The following is a 19210-nucleotide window of genomic DNA, read 5'->3' on the forward strand; positions in this document are numbered from 1 at the left end:
TTCTTAAAATTTGGGAAAGTTTCAGTCATTGTTTCTTTGAATACTGTTTTGTGCTCTATTCTCTTCCTGTTCACTTTTGGTACTCTCATTTTATGCATATATTAGTGTTCTTATCAGTGCCCCACATTTCCTTTAGACTTTAATTTTCATCATTTTCCCCTGTCTCTTCTTTGAATTACATAATCTCTATCAATCTATCTTCAGTTTATTAATTCTATTTTTTCTGTAAACTCAATTCTACTGCTGAGCAATCTCTAGTGAATTTTTATTTGAAGTATTGTATTTTTAACTCCAGAATTTTAATTCAATAATTTTCTTTATTGATATTCTTTATTTGATAATATATTGGCATTATATATTCCATTATATTTTAAATCATGATTTCCTTTCATTCTTCAAACACATTTGTTATTGCTTGAAGTCTTTGATGTTGCTTTGAAGTCTTTGCCAGTTAAATCTAACATCCGCCCCCTTTCTTTCTGTGTATGGATTACACTTTTCATTTCTTTATTTTATTTTTTGCATATTTTGTGAGTTTGTTGCTATTGTTGAAATTGAATATTTAGGTAATATATTGTAGCAATATGCTGATTCCCTCATCCTTGGGGCTTGTTTTTGTTATTGTTTGCTTATCTCTTTGTCCAATGTCTTGTCCAGACTGTTTTAATAATGTATATTTCCTTCACAATATGCAGCCACCAATATCACTGCTTAGAGGAGCAGCCTTAGGAATGTGCATAGTCACTGTGGGGTGACAGTGGCTTTGGAAGACTCCCTTTGACTGTCTGTTTCTCCGATCTCCCCCTGTGAAACTGCCTGCCTCCACTAGAATCATATCTAGCATTTAGGTTCTACCAATTGCTAGATGATTGCTCTATTGTTTTTGTCAGTGTTCTAGGATATAAATACTCCACAGCCTGATTCAATTAAATTCACATCTTTTTGTACTGTTAGTTTTTGAGACAAGTCTTTGACGTTTGTTTTGACTCTAAAAAGGCTGTCCTTAGCTGTCTTTTTCCCTGGTCATCTCTGGTAAACTAGCTGGCCTATGGTTTAGGTTATTGCTTTAATGGAGCTATCAGCTTTGTCTTAGTTGATTTTCCATTGTTTTTTAGACTACCCTTGGACTTAAACTTATCCACACTCTATTTCAGATAAAGTCATTCCTTTGGGGAGAATTTATAAGCTCTCTGTTCTCATGTACTTGCTCTTCCCTATCCATTCTTGTTGAAAAAAGCTCCAAGTTGGTGCTCCAGAGCTGGGGACAGGGACAGTGGCTTGCTTCCCTCAGAATGAAAGTCCTGCATTATTAGATGGGCAGAGGTGGTGGCTTCTGGTCTTCTCAGCTTACCTGTCCTGGCGTGGACAAATAAGCATGTGTGCTGGAGAAGGGAAATCAGAGTTCAAATATTCTTGGTCTGCTGTGCTTGGAACAGAGCTTCTGTCCTGTAAGTGAGGGTGGGTAGAAGTAGAGTGTACCTGATCCCATGGCTATATTACTAGGAATTTGGCTTTTGCATCTTGCAAATTAAGGGAACATGATTAATTTAGGTGACCTTACATTCCTGATACCCCTTACTGGGAGCTGATAGATGAGGAAACCCTCTTTTCTTGACCCCACCAAACAAAGCTGAACTTCCATTATGCTGAGCTTGGTGGTTGATAGGGAGGCAGAGAGTTATGGCTGAAATTCTTACTTAAATTTAGTATATTTTCTTAAATATTTTTTAATTTGCTGTTTGCTCTTAGGGTAGAGAGTTAATTCTTTAAGAAATAATTTTTACTAGTTATAGTTATTTGATAGGGAGCAGTTTCAAAGGACTACTCATTCTGAAATTCTGGAAGTAATAGTCTTTCTCTAAGGCTTTTGATATTTGCCTAAAGCAGCAATTTTTAACCTTTTTAATCTCATGGCACATATAAACTACTAAAATTTTGTCACACACCAAAAGTATACTTTTTGCTAATCTGACAAAAATAGGTTTAATTTTGATTGATTTACCAAAGAAATTATAATAGTAATTATCTACCCTTATTGATCCAAAGTAAATTTAAAATCAGGTATCTATGCTTACACATAAGGATTTCTAATATCAAGAATTAACCAATTAGATGCAACCTTATGGTATGCCATGACCAATAAGATGCAACTCTATGACCTATATATTTATGGTTCAAGACAAGACATTCATATCTGAAGGCTATTACTCTATTAGCTGTCGTCACTTTTTTTTGGACAATCTAAAGATAAAGGGGTCAGTGCCCCTGACTAAATAGTCAGATATTCATGCTTTAAAAATTCTTGTGGTATGCCAGTGTGTCATAGCATCCTGGTTGAAAAATTGCTGGCCTATAAAGTATAAGAGAATGAAGGCAATTATCTGAGTTAAGTAAAAAAACAATCTTAAAGAGAAAGGCCTCTTGGGATTAGATTTCTGGCCAGAGTCATTTAGGGTTTTCCATTGAGATTAAATTCTGAAAACTTACCTTTGTGAAATGCTTTGACTAAGCAGACTTAGGATACTCCACAATTTTTTTTCCAGGAATGCAAACATCTCACTGGAAAAGTCTGACAATTATTACCTCCAGTTTGAGGTCCATATTTTAACACAATCTTAGTTTTTCTCTTCATTTACTTGATATCTTGGGGCCATTCTTAATTCTTTAAGCCAGAAAGTTTAAATGTATTCATTGAAGTCAGTTCATCAAACTTTATGGAGTTCTACCCTGGGCAATCTATCAACATGGCTCTGAATACAGTGGGAGACTCCAATATAGATTATATGATCTGTAGTTGCAAGGAGCCATTAATTGGAGATTTTCATAGCCAAGAATATGCAATTAAATTCTACCTCTTTGCAGGCACTTGATTAATATTGACATTTTTTTCTAGGTAGTTGTTTTTCACCACTGTTGTTAAAGTAGTCAGAGGTGGTGGCATTTTCAATTGTATTAAGTGAGTTACACTAGTTCCTTTAGTAAAATATCCCCAAAGCATGTCCTACTGACCTCAATGGCTGCCTAACTTCTCAGGGTGTTGTGGACCTTCTGTTGCCAGGAACCGAAACTTTCCTGGTCCCTTGTCTACAACTGTGGCATAACTGCATTCCATTATATTTACTTCCATAATAATTGGTTCTCCTCTTCTATCATTCTTTGATCCTTCTATATGATGATGTGAATGAAATTGCCCAGGAAAGCAGAAATATAGGAATCTATATTAAAACTATGATGAAACTAACATAATTTTGGGGAAATTACTTCCTACTTAAGCCTTCAAGTTAGTTTATAAGTTGTTGATACCTCTGGCTCTTTTTCTGGCCACTTTCCTGTCCATCTGAAAGACTCTGGGTAACAACTAGACCTCCTTGCATTAACTGTTTTCATTGTTGGCTTTTGTTTCATTCAAGTAATTAACCTCACAAAACAACCCAAAGCTCCATTCATTCAGTAGACAACTAAAGGTCCCCTTGTGTGGCAAGCATTGTGCTAGATGCTGGGGCTTCAAAATCAATGAGATGACTTCCCTGATCTTAAAAGAATTTTATAGGCTTGTGAGGGAAACAAATATGAAAACAAATGAATGCAATAATTAGTGTTCTATGGTAAAAGAAGTATGTACAGGACAGAGAAGACCCTAACTAAGGTGAATGCTCACTTCTGCAGGACAATAGAGGGGTCAGAAAAATCTTCACTTCAAGGAAGGGATGACTAAACTGACCCATGGAGATAGATTCTGAAAAGACTGGATTAGACAAGAAGTGATGAGGAAAGGCATTCCAGGCATGAGAAAGGCTTGAGGATAAAAATCCACACAAACAGACTTATGTTAATTGTCTTTTACCTTACAATTGAAAGGATGTGAACCAAAGAGAAGACTCTATTTCCTTGATCATAATACTTTTATTTTTATTTTTTGTCTGACTTCTCCAGTTTTCCAAGTCTCAATGTTATTGAAAATAGGGAGCAGTGCCATATTTATCTAACCAAGAATCTAACATTCAGTAAGTTCTTAAAAATGTGTTGAATGAATGAATGACAGAAATCCACTGATCGTTATCCACATCAAGGGCAGTTCTTTTCCCTGTAAACCAGTTCTGAGTACAGGTCATGTAATGAAACCAGCCCCCGTTTCTGGGTTTCCAGCCCTTCTTTAGAAATATGTACCTGTTAGAGCTCCGGGAGAAGGACTGCTTCCCAAGGTCAGGCTTTCCTGGCACTTTCCATGGAAGTAGCAGGAGGGATGTGCAAATTCTATGTAAGTTTAGGTTGTAGGTGAAGGTTTGGCTGATGGTCTTGTGCCTAATTTTAAGAATAATTACATACCTGATGCATATCATACAGAAATAAGTGAAAAATTTGTAATTAAAGCAACCACTTTCATCTTTTCTTCCTTTCCTTTTTTTTTTTTTTTTAAACATGGAGCACTGATATCTTCTAACATAGTAGGGGAAAGTGCCAGTTTTGGGTCTTTCATCCTTCTTGGGCTATCAACACCTCATTCATTGGTCTTGAACCCATAGTAACACCCCAGTTGGTGATTTTCTGGTATTCCTGGGCTCTACCCACTCCACAGGGTATGTGGCATGCCCTAGTCTTTGGCTGGCCAGGTAGGTGAAGAGAGGCCAACTCTCCCCTTTCCTGCCTGGTCCAGTCAATCTCTACCTTAGACCACCCAGGGGTGTACAAGTGTTTATAGCTTTTTAATTTTTGTTTTTAAGCTGAAGGGAAAATCAAAACATCTTGGCTTTAAAGTTTCAGCTACGGCACACCCAGTGGGCACAGCCTCAATGACTAGCCAGGTGTCCTGCCCTAATGCTAGTCCCCCTCCAGGAGAGGACTTTGGGGGACCTCCTTCTCTCTCCACAGGATTTGTTTTCTCTCCCTGACCCCCCAACCCCTACCAGTATAATTCCTCACATCTCACTCAGTAACTATAATAAAGTGGGGGAAACTCTAAGGTTTTCACATTCTAAGGTCAAGAGAATAAATTGCAGTAGGTGGGGCTTTGTAATTCCAAATAACTCAGATTTCTTTTTGAGGTCTCTCTCTTCCTCTCCTCCCTTGAACTACAGGCCAGCGTAGGGGCTGAACACACACAATGCACGCACACACACACACATGGACACACACACACATACACACACACACACACTACTCCTCCCAAGGACTAACTCTAATGGTCAGAGAAGTTACAGACTAATGCCTTAAGGAAGAAAGAGTTAGCTTTCTAACTGCCACGTAATTTGCAAGACAACACTCTCTCTAGCAGTCCGGACATATTATTATTATGCACAAAAATGCACAGAATCACAAAAATGCACAGATCATTCCCTTTCACCATTTATTCCCCACCTTATTCTTTCTCCCCATGCCATTTTAAACTGTACTCTCTGGGCTTGCTAGAAATAAGAAAAGGCAAGATACTCATCCAGGGCTTGCTCTAACAAAGGGATGCTTTGCTATTGCTGTTCCATTAAGGAACAGATTAACTCCTCATCTGAGAGTCCACATTATCCTCAATTTCCAACTAGGCAGGAGGGCAGCCAATGGATTAATCTTCCCCTTGCGTAATATAGGTGATTGATGATCTATGTGCAAAATAGCCAGGTCACATGGTCTGACAAAGGACTTATTTTTTCTGAATCATGATTCATTTTCATCAGGTCTTTCAAAAGAATAAAAATCAAGTTGGATTTAAGTGTTTTTGTGTGTGTGTGTATGTAGCATTTCACTAATCACCTTCCTGAAGAAGAGAATAATTACACAAGTTCACATAGAAAATTCAGCCAGCATGACTGTCAGAATTTTATGAGAGATACATGAGTTAATAATGGAAAATATTCAAGTCCTTAAGTAAATCTTAAAAACAATGTTTTTGAACACGTGGCCATGTTGCCTGGTGAGGCTAAAATTCGTCAAAGGCAGAGCTGAATGTCAAATGATAATTTCTGCTAAATAATTCAGGCCATCTGAACTCTGATATTTTACCTGCTTTAATGAGAATAATGAGTGCAATTAGAGAGTGTTTTCCTCACGGTGCCAGACACAATGTGTTTTTGCCTAACTGCGGGCCCTGCTTTCCTTCCTTGTGGTAACTCACGTCTGCATGTCGGTCCTGTATTCATCCGCAGCGGCTGGCACAGCAGCCACTGAGTACATGTGGGCTGAAAGTCAACTACTGAGTAGGTTTTGATGATTATCACGAAGTAAAGAAGAGATTGCAGAATAGAAATTAGACATTTCAATAAGCAAGCCTGTGATCAGTCCCACTTGCAACAGATGGGAATGGGAATACAGAACACTCAGAACTTGGGGTTCTCTCTAATGTCACCTTTTTTCTCCCCTGGCAGGGCAGTGATGCCGACATGGTCGACAAGAACAAGTGCTGCACGCTCTGTAACATGTCCTTTACCTCGGCGGTGGTGGCCGACTCCCACTATCAAGGCAAAATCCATGCCAAAAGGTTAAAACTGTTGCTAGGAGAGAAAACTCCACTGAAGGCCACAGGTATGTGTATGAACAGCAACCGTGGGGAGACGCTGAAGTCGGAGCAGCGGGCCTGTCCGGTTAATCCTGCTCCCACTTCAGAGGTGGCTGCCAGAATCAGAGCCTAATGGCAGATGTCCCTCCAAACCAAAAATGGGGGGAGCAGGGAGCCCCGCAGACCTCACTGTCATGTACCATTAAACCCCATTGCAGGTGCTCCTCTTCAACCTGGCTCCTTCGGATCAGTAATTTGGCAGCATGCAACTTCTGAAAGGTGTTTACCTTCTGCAAGATGCAGTCTGTCATATGGATTGTATATTATGTAAGAGATTGTCTATCACGCAAAAAACGCTGTGCTTCCCTAGCGTCTGTTACCAGTGTGGGTGGCAGAGAGCGTACTGTGCGTAATGGGTGCATTCCCTGCCCAGGCCTGTGAGGAGCATGGTGTCATCCGTGGTGGTAGTGCGGAGAGCAAAACTGGGGTTATTAAAAACACTTTTGTTGGCAGACAATGGAGTTAGTCTGCAAACTTTAAAATTTTTTAAAGAAATTTTCTATTTAGAATAAGAAAGTGTGAATATGATGTTTTAAATATTAATTTTAAGCCCTTATTTTCAGATGCTAAATAGTATCTGCGATAACGTTAGTAGTCCATTAGGATTTGTTATCTATCGAGGCAGCATTGGCTATAACACCGCATGAGTCTCGCTGGGTTCCACTGGGCTGCCGACAGGGCCCACCACCACAAGTCTGGTTCCCACCTTTCGCACACATTCGACTCTTTTGCCGGGTTAGCCCTCTCTCCGCCCCTCTCTGCGCCCCCTCCCCTCCTGTGACCACTCGTCTCTCGTCTGCGTCTATGAGTCTGTTGTTTTTTTTGTTTCCTTTTGGTTTTATATTCCACATGTGAGTAAATTCATATGGGCTTTTTCTTTTTTATCTGACTTAGTCAATTAGCATATAAGGTCCATCATGTAACAAATGACAGTATTCCATCTTTTTACGAGATGAAATTACTATCATCTTCATAGGGAATCCTGTGACTCACCCTATGAACTTTCACAATAAAAAGCTTACATATTGATAACATTTGGCCTTCTAATTGCTTAACTGAAGACATTCTTCAGAAGCCTATCGAATTACAAAACTAAAAAAAACTGTGTACTGCTTTAATTTAATCAAGGTAGGCTAATTGGACAAGGTTTACATTATGGTGAAGATGTGAATTAGACAAGGTGAAGAAGTTGGGGGTGTATATCATGATGTCTACTTTTTCAGTGCAATTAAAATTTAGCAATTCATTTTATCTTGCTGTCTAATGAACTGTGAATAAATCGTGGGTGTAATTCTTTTTTAAATGGTATTTTGGAAATTGGAGAATGTCTAAAACAATACTTGGCTTTTATCCTCAGCAGTGTTTTTATTAAGAGAAAGACCTTCTTTTACTTTGAGAATAGCAAGGGATCTTTTCACTATATTTTTCTACTTAGTCCAACTAAAGACTATTGTTTTTGCAAGGGTGGCTTTGACATTCACAGGTAGGATAGGATTGTGAAACATGAAATCCAGTGACAAGCCCAGCTTATTTTGGGGGCACACTCTGTATGAGTATTTGATAGGCAGCCACATGGTTGAAACTCCTGATTCTTGCTCTTTAAAAGGTTGGATACTCACCTTGTAACCTACTCCCCTTCAAATCTCTTAAAATAGACACCTCAGAGAAACAGGCACTGGAAAATTTACCTGTTTTCCATGAACGAGCAACTAGCCCATTTGTTCTCTCTGCCTAAGCAGAGGATTGCTGTTAAATTTAACCTCAGAGGTAGTGATGGAAGAGGAGCTGTACCTTTGTTTATCATCTTAATTAGCAAACGGAGAGTTGTTATTTCTGTAAAAAAAATTGCCACACAGCAAAAATAGTTCTTTGTCAATTTAAATACATCCTCAAGATCTCCAAGTACTGGTTTGTTTTCCTGAATTCAAATACTCTCAGAGCTGTAAATATAACTTGGGCGTAATTTATATATTTCAAAGGAAAAATCAAAGGCACTTAAACTGAAATCTTTATTTAGTGACTTTGCCTCGGTGTCCACAGAACTGGCCCAGTCCTCACTGTGACAGACGCTAGGATGATGGGCAGGCAAGGAGGGAATGGTGGTGAGGAGGGGGAAGTAGCACCAGTCGTGTTTGGGACTGGGGGAAACAGATTCTCGTGTCCTGGTGCCAGCATCTCCCTTTGCCAACTAGCCCAGGGTTCCCAGGCTGCGCATCACTGCTCTGTAGTGCTCATCCTCTCATCTGTTGTCCTCTAAAGTTGCTTTGAGCAGAAAAAAGTCTTGAAAAGTGGGAACATCATACAGAATTGAAGCATCTGAGAAGTGAATTGGTCCCTGGGCTTGGCTTAGTGTCCACTGGGCTGCCGACAGGGAACAAAGGCAGCAGCAATACATCCTGCCAGGGGGAGATGAGTCCTTAGTGAAAGTGTAAGCAGAGGGTAGGACTAGGGGCGTGTGGCACAGGATGAAGGTTTGGGGGCTTGATGGAGGAGTGAAACCTAGCAATGGAGAGTCTGGGTACAGAGATCCTGCAGAGACATAAGCAGTGTACTGGCATTAGGAATGTCTGGCAGGTGGTCGGAGGCCCTGGCTGCAGTCCTGGGGTTCTAGGGAAAGGAAGGCCTGTTGAAAGCATGGCAGGGCATCCTCATTTAAGACAAGACTATTGGGCTGGTAACCAAGTGTAAGGAACAAATCAGTAGCCTGGTTCCCAGGCCTAGGATATAGGTAGAGGCTTGGTGTCAAGCACAAATTGAGTTACTACAAATACAGGATAAGGACCAAGAGGCACCAGAAAGTAACACCCAGGCCATGGGCCTCCTGAGTTACTAGGTGCAGCCCCATCAGCCCCTTGATTAGAGTTAGGACTGTGTGCCATTGTTCCTTGCTGCCTGTGGCCAAGACCACCAGCAGTTCCTAAAGGACTTCATTGTCCACGCTGAGGCTGTCCTGTGCACATCTAGGAACTGCTCTGCCTAATCAACCAGGCTGGCTTCAAATTACTTCTATAATGAAAACAAAAGGGAAAAAAGAACATATAAAACCCAAGAAAGTGGATCAAGATGCCAGAGAGAAGCAATTCTCCTGCTCCGGTATGCTGCTTAAGCTGCCCCTCCATGAATAATAAGCTCTTGAACTGGAGTGATTTCTGGGTAGAAATAATTGAAGCATGACTCATTGCTTCTCCTAGCTATTCCGTCAGATGAGGGTGAACAATCGGTACCTGTGAATCATTACCTTTTCTCCTACTGAGGATGCACTGGGCTCAAGCATCCCCTGGGCATCCTGCAGAATTCGTTGTTGTTTGAGTTGCCTTGTCCAGATGGGTGTCTGTTTACTAGAATTTCTGAAATGCTTGGCAGAGCCACTTGAACAAAAACCAGTTTCAATTCTTGCCTAGTGTGTTTCAGAATATCTCTTCTAGTTCATGCCATTTTAGGTCCTGCTGCAAGATGAGAGCATGGGGAGTACTCTAGACCCACCGTGTTCTTTCAGGGTCAGCAGACCTCAGCATGGAGCTGGTGCCCAGATCAGAGGTGAGAGTGAGGTTGCTGGAGCCATGTAATTTATCCCACTGTGAGGAGCATTTAGGGGAGACTCGGAGGGTAGAAGGGCACAAAAATCCCCTCATTGGAGAAAGAGTAAAGGAAGCAGGGGTTGTTAAGCATGGAAAATGATTACTCAGGGGTAAATCTTTTGGAAGGCTGTCATGGGAAAGAAAGATTCATGTTGTGTGTATACATGCATTTGTGTGCTTGGATGCAACAAATATAGCCAGTGAGTAAGTAGAAAATTAGGGAGTTAGATCTGAGCACAAGATAAGGGAGAGTTTATTAATATTCAGAGATACTTAAAGGTAAAATGTGTGGCTGTGGGAGCTGTTGAAGCAGAGACTGGCTAATCACTTGGCAGGGCATTTTCTCAGGGGGTTCCAGCATTAATGACATCAGCCCGGATGACATAGGTCTTTCTAACCCTGAGATACCCAGTCAGAGTCTACAAGGTTGACCCACTGACATAAAATAGCAGAAAGAATGCTGGCCTGGGAGTCAGGAGGCCGGAACTCAGGCTTGAGCTCTGCCCAGTTACGTAATCTTTAGAAGCTCCATTATCTTTTTCAACCTCAGATTTCTCACCTGTCATTTAATTCTCATGATGGATGAATTTATCTCACTGACCCTTATACAGAGCCAATAATAGATTTAAGAGTTATTTGAGAGGTATAAGGTACTGTGAGCATTTAGTAAATGAGTTGATATGGGATATGACTCCTTCCCTGTATCAGAACCTCTAACTTTCTGATTAGCACAGGGATGTTCAAACACTACCTTGGGAATACCACATAGAGACCTTATGTTGTATCTCCTTGGAGACAAACCTCCAGGTCTAAGTTCTATGAACTGAGGCAGGGCCTGGCACTGGAGCTGCCCATGAGAGAGGGGCAGTGCTGGTGGTCATGGGGAGCATGGACAGGGAGTGGCGTGGAGCTGAGGAGACAAACAGGCTCTGACATTAAGGAAACCTGTCAGGAAGGAGACTCAGCCACCACGCTGGGGGCAAGACCATAGATCCAGGTCTGGGGCCTGGCAAGTAGAGCAATAGTAAGTCATTTTCAAGAAAAACTCAAGATCTCTAGAGGACAAAACAAGGAACTGAACACCAGAATGAGGATCCAGGAAAGGGTATAGATCTCAGGGATATAGAAGAGACTTTGTTATCAGAGCAGAAATGTAAAGTGATAAAAGAGCTAGAAGCTTGATGCCGAACTGTACACATAAGGCTGCTGCAGTCTTGCTCACTCAAGGCTGGGACTGGCCCTAGATACCCCTCACTGGGAGCTGACTCTGCACGAAGGGAAGTGCTTCCTCCAGGGTGGAGAGGAGGAGCAATCAGACAGAGACTTGAATGGGCTTTATGATGGTTTTTCTGGGCTCCTGTGCACTGAGCTGAGCTGTGTTTTTTCCCAAGTGGCTGCCTGGTTGGCCTATAAGGTTATATGTTAGGTCTGCCTTTGATGGAGCTCCAAAGGTAAGAGCACTGACTGTAGGGAACCAAACAGTGGTGTCCAAAAATGTCCACATCCTAATTCCCAGAACCTGTGAATATGTGTTACATGGCAAGAAGGAATTACGGTAGCATATGGAATTAAGGTTCTTGATCTCTAAAATAGTAATACACTATAACTGTGTTATGTTAAGCCACTAAACTGGTGGTAATTTGTTACAGCAGCCATAGGAAACTAATACACGGACCTAAGTAAATACTTGGCCAGACAGAGTAGTCCTTCATGTGTATTTCACATATTTCACCTTGCAGCACCTCAAATCCAACTCATGGAACACTGACATAACTGTTGTCAGGGCCTTTGCGTTTGAGGCAGGAAGTATGTCTTTGTATCAGGGTCTTATTCTGAAAACATAACTTATTACGATACTGCACAAAACCTCTGCTGTTTGCTATGATATTGAAACATGTTAGTCTTCCTAGCCTACAAGGAGCTGCGCAAGTTACCTCCTATATATGGCCAACCTTATTTCCTCTGTCTCCTCAACACACATCTTCAAATGCTCTGTACCATTAGCCCACTGTACCTTTCCCGCAGCTATCCTATATCCAAGATCCCTTCCTGTCATGGATGTAAATACTTTCCATCCTTCGAGGCTTAGTTCAAGCCTCCACCAATCTGTGGAGTTTCTCCTGGCTATTAGAATTTGCAGTGAATAAAGTGGGTGCTGTGAAGTCAGGCATTTCTTGACCCCACTCTTCGTTAGCTGAGGACTTCATTCACCTGAACTGCCGTTTCCTAATCTGTACAATGGGTATAGTGCTGTTACTCATGTCAAAGGATTTCCATGATGGTTTTACCAGCTGATTAAAAAATACAAAGTGCTTGTCTCAGTGTCACATGGAATTCAATAAATGGTAGCTCGGTCTACTCAAGAAATGTAGGTATTTTTATTTATTCTGCTCAGAATTCTGTGCTGTATAATTTCACACTTAAAATATGGTATTGCCTATTATACAAGGCTCCTTCCTCTGGGTGAATTTACCTTTCCACTTGGTCTGTGAGTGCTCCTCGGAGAGGAGCCACATCTCCATACTTACTCTGTCTTCTGTCACATTCCTGTATACAAGCAGGACTGCCACGTTCTTCTTCCTCACAGACAGTGACAGAAAAATGTAACCTGCTGTTCAGTTCCTGCTTAGGACAAGTATGAGTGTAAAAATTTAGCACAGGGTACAAGGTCACAGAAACCTTGGAGAGAAGAAGAATCAAACATCCATAGAAATCTGCCAAATGAGACATTAATCCAGTGTGTCCGGGCAGAGAAGGGAGCCAGGTGGCAGCTAGTAACAGTGAGCAGGAGACCGGATGTGAGCAGAGATTATGCTGGAGGATGGGAGAAATGGTCTGAGGGCCTGGGAGGCTGACCATTGGGGCTTTGCACCGTGTGTCAGCAGGGGCCCGTAAAGGTGCTGGCCTGGACATTAGGGTGTGGATAGGCTGATACCAGAAAACACAGGAAGAATAAGCATAGGCAGTGCAGGAGCTTAGGGTGGGGGCACAGAGGAGCTGTGAGAAGGGAAGAGCAAAGTAGGGTAAGGGTGAGAGAAAATCAGGAGTTGGGCAGGGAAGCTGAGTCAAGAATGCAAGGGGCATTGGGTATGTCAGATGGGAGCAGGGCAGACAAACTCCAAGCTGGGTGTTCTGCAAATCCATTATTGTCTCTGTGACCTCAACTGCCCCCACCTCATACGGCTTCCAGTTTCTGACCCCAAGCTCAGCAGATGCTTGCCCATTCATCACTGGTGCCTCCAGGAGTGGTGCAGGAGGTCTGGTCTGGCTCTAATTGGAGCTTCTTGTTGAGCAGATACTCAACCAGCACCGGTCCCACCAGGCTTTCTGGCCATAGCTTGTTCACACTGCATCCAGCATGGCATCCTGTTGGCAGCTGACCCGACAGCAAAGCTGACATTCTAGGATAGAAAATATCCACTCTAAGGAATAGAGGTAGCTTCTGAAATTCCCTCATCTGGTACCTGCCTTAAGCAAGTTCATAACCTGGAGATTTTATTTCATTACTTTCCTAGCTCAATTTCTTTCAACAAATATCCTGTGTCCTGGGAATATAAAAGTAGATAAGAAACCCTTGCCCTTCTCAGGTGTACCATGTAGTGGGAGGGCACATATGCGCCCAACTACAAGGCACAACACCATGAAGATCTACAAGTGCAAGAGGATATTAAAGAACTGTTAAAACAAACAGTGGGATACAAAGTCAATATCCAGAAATAAAAGGCATTTTTGTACACCAATAATGCAACAGCAGAAGCAGAAATCAAGAAAAAAAATCCCATTCAATATAGCAAAAAGAAAAATAAAATACCTAGGAATAAACCTAACCAAAGAGGTAAAAGACCTATATTCAGAAAACTACACAACACTGAAGAAAGAAATCAAGGAAGACACAAACAAATGAAAACATATACTGTGTTCATCGATTGGAAGAATTAACATAATCAAAATGTCCATATTACCCAAAGCAATTTACACATTCAATGCAATACCTATTAAAGTACCAATGGCATATTTCACAGACATAGAACAAACACTTCAACAATTTATATGGAACCATAAATGACCCCGAATAGCTGCTGCAATTTTGAGAAAGAAGAGTAAAGTAGGAGGGATCACAATACCTGATACTAAACTGTACTACAAGGCCACTGTAATCAAAACAGCCTGGTACTGGCATAAAAACAGGCACATGGACCAATGGAACAGAACAGAGAGCCCAGAAATAAACCCAAGTCTCTATGGTCAATTAATATTTGACAAAGGGGGCAGCAACATAAAATGGAGTAAAAATAGCCTCTTCAACAAATGGTGTTGGGAGAACTGGACAGCTGCGTGAAGGAAAATGAAACTCAAGCACCAACTTACACAAAAATAAATTCAAGGTGGATAAAAGATTTAAATATAAACCATGACACTATTAAAGTCCTAGAGGAGAACATAGGCAGGAAAATCTCAGATATTCCACGCTGCAGTATTTTCACCGATATGTCCCCTAGAGCAAGGGACATAAAGGAAAGGATAAACAAATGGGATCTCATCAAAATAAAAAGCTTCTGCATGGCTAAAGAAAACAGTATTAAAATAAAAAGAGAACCAACTATATGGGAAAACTTATTTGCCAATGATACCTCGGACGAGGGTTTAATCTCCAAAATATATAAAGAACTTACACGACTCCACTCTAAGAAGACAAGCAACCCAATTAAAAAATGGGCAAAGGACTTGAACAGACACTTCTCCAAGGAGGACACACAGAGGATCCAGAGACACATGAAAAGATGCTCAATATCGCTAGCTATCAGAGAGATGCAAATTAAAACCATAATGAGATATCACTTCACACTCGTCAGAATGGCCATCATAAACAAAGCAACAAACAACAAGTGTTGGAGAGGTTGTGGAGAAAAGGGGACCCTAGTGCACTGTTAGTGGGACTGAAGACTGGTACAACTTCTATGGAAAACAGTATGGAACTTTCTCAGAAAATTAAAAATCAATCTTCCTTTTGACCCAACAATTCCACTGCTGGGATTATATCCTAAGAACCCTGAAACACCAATCTGAAAGAACCTATGCACCCGATTGTTCATTGCAGCACAATTTACAATAGCCAAGTGCTGGAAGCAACCTAGGTGCCCATCAGTAAATGAATGGATCAAAAAACTGTGGTACATTTACACAATGGAATTCTATGCAGCAGAGGGAAAGAAGGAGCTCCTACCCTTTGCAACAGTATGGATGGAGCTGGAAAGCATTATGCTAAGTGAAATAAGCCAGGTGGTGAGGGATAAATACCATATGATCTCACCTTTAACAGGAACCTAAACAACAAAACAAACAAATAAGCAAAATATAACCAAAGACACTGAAATAGAGAATAGGCTGACAGTGACCAGAGGGGAGAGGGGAGGGAATTTCAGGGGAATTTCAGGGGAGAATGGGAAGGGTTTACAGGAACAAATATAAAGGACACATGGACAAAAACTGGGGGGGGTGTGGAAATGGGAGGGAGGTGGGGAGGAACAGATGGGTGGGCTGGGATGGGAGTAAAGGACAGAAAACTGTACTTGAACAATGATTAAAATAAAATTGGAAAAAAAGAGAACTGTTAAAATAACTGCACTTGGAAAGTTCAAAGATGAATTTATAAAGAGTCACTTAAGTAAGGCATTAATAACTGTATAACTTATGGAAATTCATTAGGGTGAGTTCTCAATTTCTCTTAGGAATCCTATACTAGAACAAGGTTTCTAATCTCAATGGTATTGCCATTTTTGACTGGATAGTTCTTGGTTAGGGGTGGGGGCTGTCTTATGCATCGTAGGATGGTTAGCATTATCCTTGGCCTCTACTCATTAGATGCCAGAAGAACCCCTCTAGATGAAATGATAAAAAATGTCTCCAGACATTATCAAATATTGCCTGGGGGCAAAGTTGACCCTACTTGAGAACCAGTGATCTAGATCAGGGCTTAGCAAAAAGGCGCCTGCTGCTGCCTGTTTTGTAAGTCTGCAAGGCAAATTGTTTTCATGTTTTTAGATGGTTAGAAATTAAAAAGGAATATTTTGTGACACGTGGCAAACATATCAAACTCATACTTTAGCATCCATAAATGAAGTTTTATGGGCACACTGCCGCACCGATTTGTTTGTGTTCTGTTTAGTCTGGTTTTGTGTTATGATGGCAGAGTCGAGCAGTCGTGACAGGGACCATTGAGTCCACAAAGCCTGAAATGTTTGCCACAGGGCCCTTTATATAAGAGGTTGGCTGACCCCTGATCTCTATAGTGGATGATCTCGAGGGAGAGGAATCAAGGAGAGGGTGGCAGTGGTATGATGTGCATATAAAACAAAAGCATTTTCCCAGGCCATGTACCTTTGAGAAACTGGGGAGGCGCTGAGCTAGGGATCGGTGTGAGGGGTGTGACTGAGAGCAGGGGCGAGTTAGAAAGACATACCTTGGGGTGGCACCTCAAGACTAGAGAAGGCGGAAAACCCTGTGGCTCCCCCATGCTAAGAGTGGAGAAGCCCTCCAGGGAAGCTGTAAGACTCGAGTGATATCAAATGCCTCTCATAAGCCTAAAATTCAAAACATTTGTGGAAACTAAATAGAGAAAATTATAACCATATTTTGCCATAACCTTAATATGCTTTTACCTTCTGATTGTTAAATCTTATTTGAAATCTGAACTCCAATCTGTATTAGTTTTCTGGGGCATGGCAATGAATTCTCATAAACTGGGGTGCTGAAAACAATAGAAATGTACCCTTCCACAGTTCTGGAGGCCAGAGTCTGGGATCAAGGTGTGTGGATGGCCAGGCTCCCTCCAGAGGCTCTAGGGGGGAATACTTCCTTGCATCTTCCTACCTTCTGGGGGTTCCCGCCTTGACGCCCCAGCTCTGTCACTTCAATCTCTGCTTCTGTCGGCACCGTCCTTCTTCCCTGTGTATCAGTGTGTCCTCTTCCTCTACTTAGAAAGGCACCAGTTACTGGCTTCAGGGCTCAACCTAATCCAGCATGACTCATGTTCGTTTAACTTATGACATCCGCAAAGACCTTATTTCCAAATAAGTTCACCTTGTAAAATTTAGATGGGACATGAATTTTGGGGAAATATTTTTCAACACAGCATACAAGCCACCTTCATTTAACTGATTGGAACTGACAGAGATCATGGATTTCAATATAATGCTGGCTAGTGGTTTCCCCCTCTTTTTTTGAGAAGTGCATGTAAGTAAAATAGTTAGAATAAGAATTAGACTGAGTTCTTACTCAAAATCCTAAAGAACATCCTAAAAGAAAACTTCATTGAACTGTTCTTAAAAATTTTTCTTGAAAAGAATATAGGTGATTTAAAAAGAATTTGAAGCATAGAAAAAGAAAGCTTTAAGTGATGGATATTCTCCACTGTGTGCCATTAATCAAAGGGAGATTTAAGATTACCCATAATCTAAATGGTTGGGTATTGTATTTATGATTAACAAGAAAATTTGTTTGTTTGTGGCAGAGACATTGCTCATCTGAAACCCATTTGCTGTCTACATTCCCCAGACTTTCAATTGATTGTGATTAGATGCAATTTGCATTATTTTAAGACTAGACTACAAGATAGAGGAGGGCCATTCTACCTTCATCAGATTTTGCAAGAAAAGAAAGATGCCTTTATTGTGATACTTTGGTGGTGTTTCTTATTGCAGGATACTCTAATCTATCCTGTTGAAACATTGTCCCTTAAAGGTACCGTTTAGCATTTCAGCTTTTATTCTTAGCAAAACTGGGTGTTGAGCACTCTCCTTTATGTAATTCCAAGCAATGCCTTTTCTTTCATCTCTGACCCCTAAGTTTGGACTGGCCGCAGTGGTGTGCATGTGTGAGCAGCACCGGAAGATGGGTACGGAGCGGCTCTGGGGTGTGCTGCTGAGGCAGACACCACAGCATCGCCTCTCTGGTGATGACTGTGCACAGAATGCTTCATGGCTCACAGTAGGCATTTAATAAATATTTGTTGGATGAGTAAAAATAGGAATGTGTATTAGGATAATGATACACATTTGCATAGCTATAGCTTTATTTTCAAATTAAATTATCTTGGTTATGTAAATTTTAGTTAAATATGATGATCAAAGGTAGTTGCTTTATACTTTTACAAGATGTGTTAGGCTTGTCCACTTGCTTGACTTTAAAACACTCCCTTTCTCCTGATAGAGTAGGTGAATTTAGCACATAGTCTCTGAAAACAGACTCAAGTTTAAACTCTGGAAAAATCTGTGTGAACCTTTACAAGTTATTTTAACTCCTCCCCACCCCCAATTTCATGTTTTAAAATTATGGTGGACTTACATTATATAACTGTAATAATAAAGGAGACAATATAATTAAAATAATACAGTACCTGCCACATGGTTGGATGAGTATATTACTGTATGTAAATATGTACAGGTATACACATATGCACACAGTTGATTCTCATTATCTGCAGATTCTGTATTTGTGAATTTACCTACTCACTACAGTGTATCTGCAATCAAAAAATTACTGCTCATGGCACCTTAGTGGTGATTCGTAGACATGTGCAAACTGGTAATGTGTTTGAGTTGCTCCACATGCGTGTTCTCACCTGAGGGTGACAAGGCAACACTCTGCCTTCTCACTTCAGCTCTCATGTTGCAAAGGGCCCTTTTTGCAATCTATTCAGTGCCAGGGTTTTTTTTTTTGCATTTTTGTGCCTTTTGTTGGTGATTTTGTAGTTTAAAATGGCTCCTAGGGATAGTGCTAAAGTGCTATCTGGTGCTTTTAAGTCCCAAGAAGGCTGTGATGTGCCTTATGGTGAAAATAAGCTTCATCCAAACTTGAATTAGACTGTTGTTGGCTTTGAATGAAACATATGTGTGTGTATGTGTGTGTGTGTGTGTGTGTATGAGTCAATCATACATATATATTACATAAAGTGTCCTTAAACAGAAGCATGTATAAAACATGGTTTTATGTTGATCAATTGGTTAAAGTGTGGTGAACACAGACTCACAGGAAACTAAACCTTGAATTCCTCCAAGAGCAATGGTTTAGTATTTGCTGTTTGTGTTCT

The 19210-nt window shown here is 40.9% G+C and overlaps 1 protein-coding gene across 2 annotated transcripts in view; it reads left to right on the forward strand.

The window, feature by feature from the left end:
* The window catches only part of ZMAT4 (zinc finger matrin-type 4), a 317747-nt gene that overhangs the window by 176296 nt on the left and 122241 nt on the right, over nt 1–19210 (forward strand). For both annotated transcript variants that reach the window (XM_036011575.1, XM_028527005.2), the window contains exon 4: nt 6354–6510. In XM_036011575.1, the coding sequence (XP_035867468.1) occupies nt 6354–6510 (157 nt within the window). The remainder of the gene's footprint in view (nt 1–6353; nt 6511–19210) is intronic.

This window comes from Phyllostomus discolor, chromosome 11, assembly GCF_004126475.2.
Source record: "Phyllostomus discolor isolate MPI-MPIP mPhyDis1 chromosome 11, mPhyDis1.pri.v3, whole genome shotgun sequence".
Classification (NCBI taxonomy): domain Eukaryota; kingdom Metazoa; phylum Chordata; class Mammalia; order Chiroptera; family Phyllostomidae; genus Phyllostomus; species Phyllostomus discolor.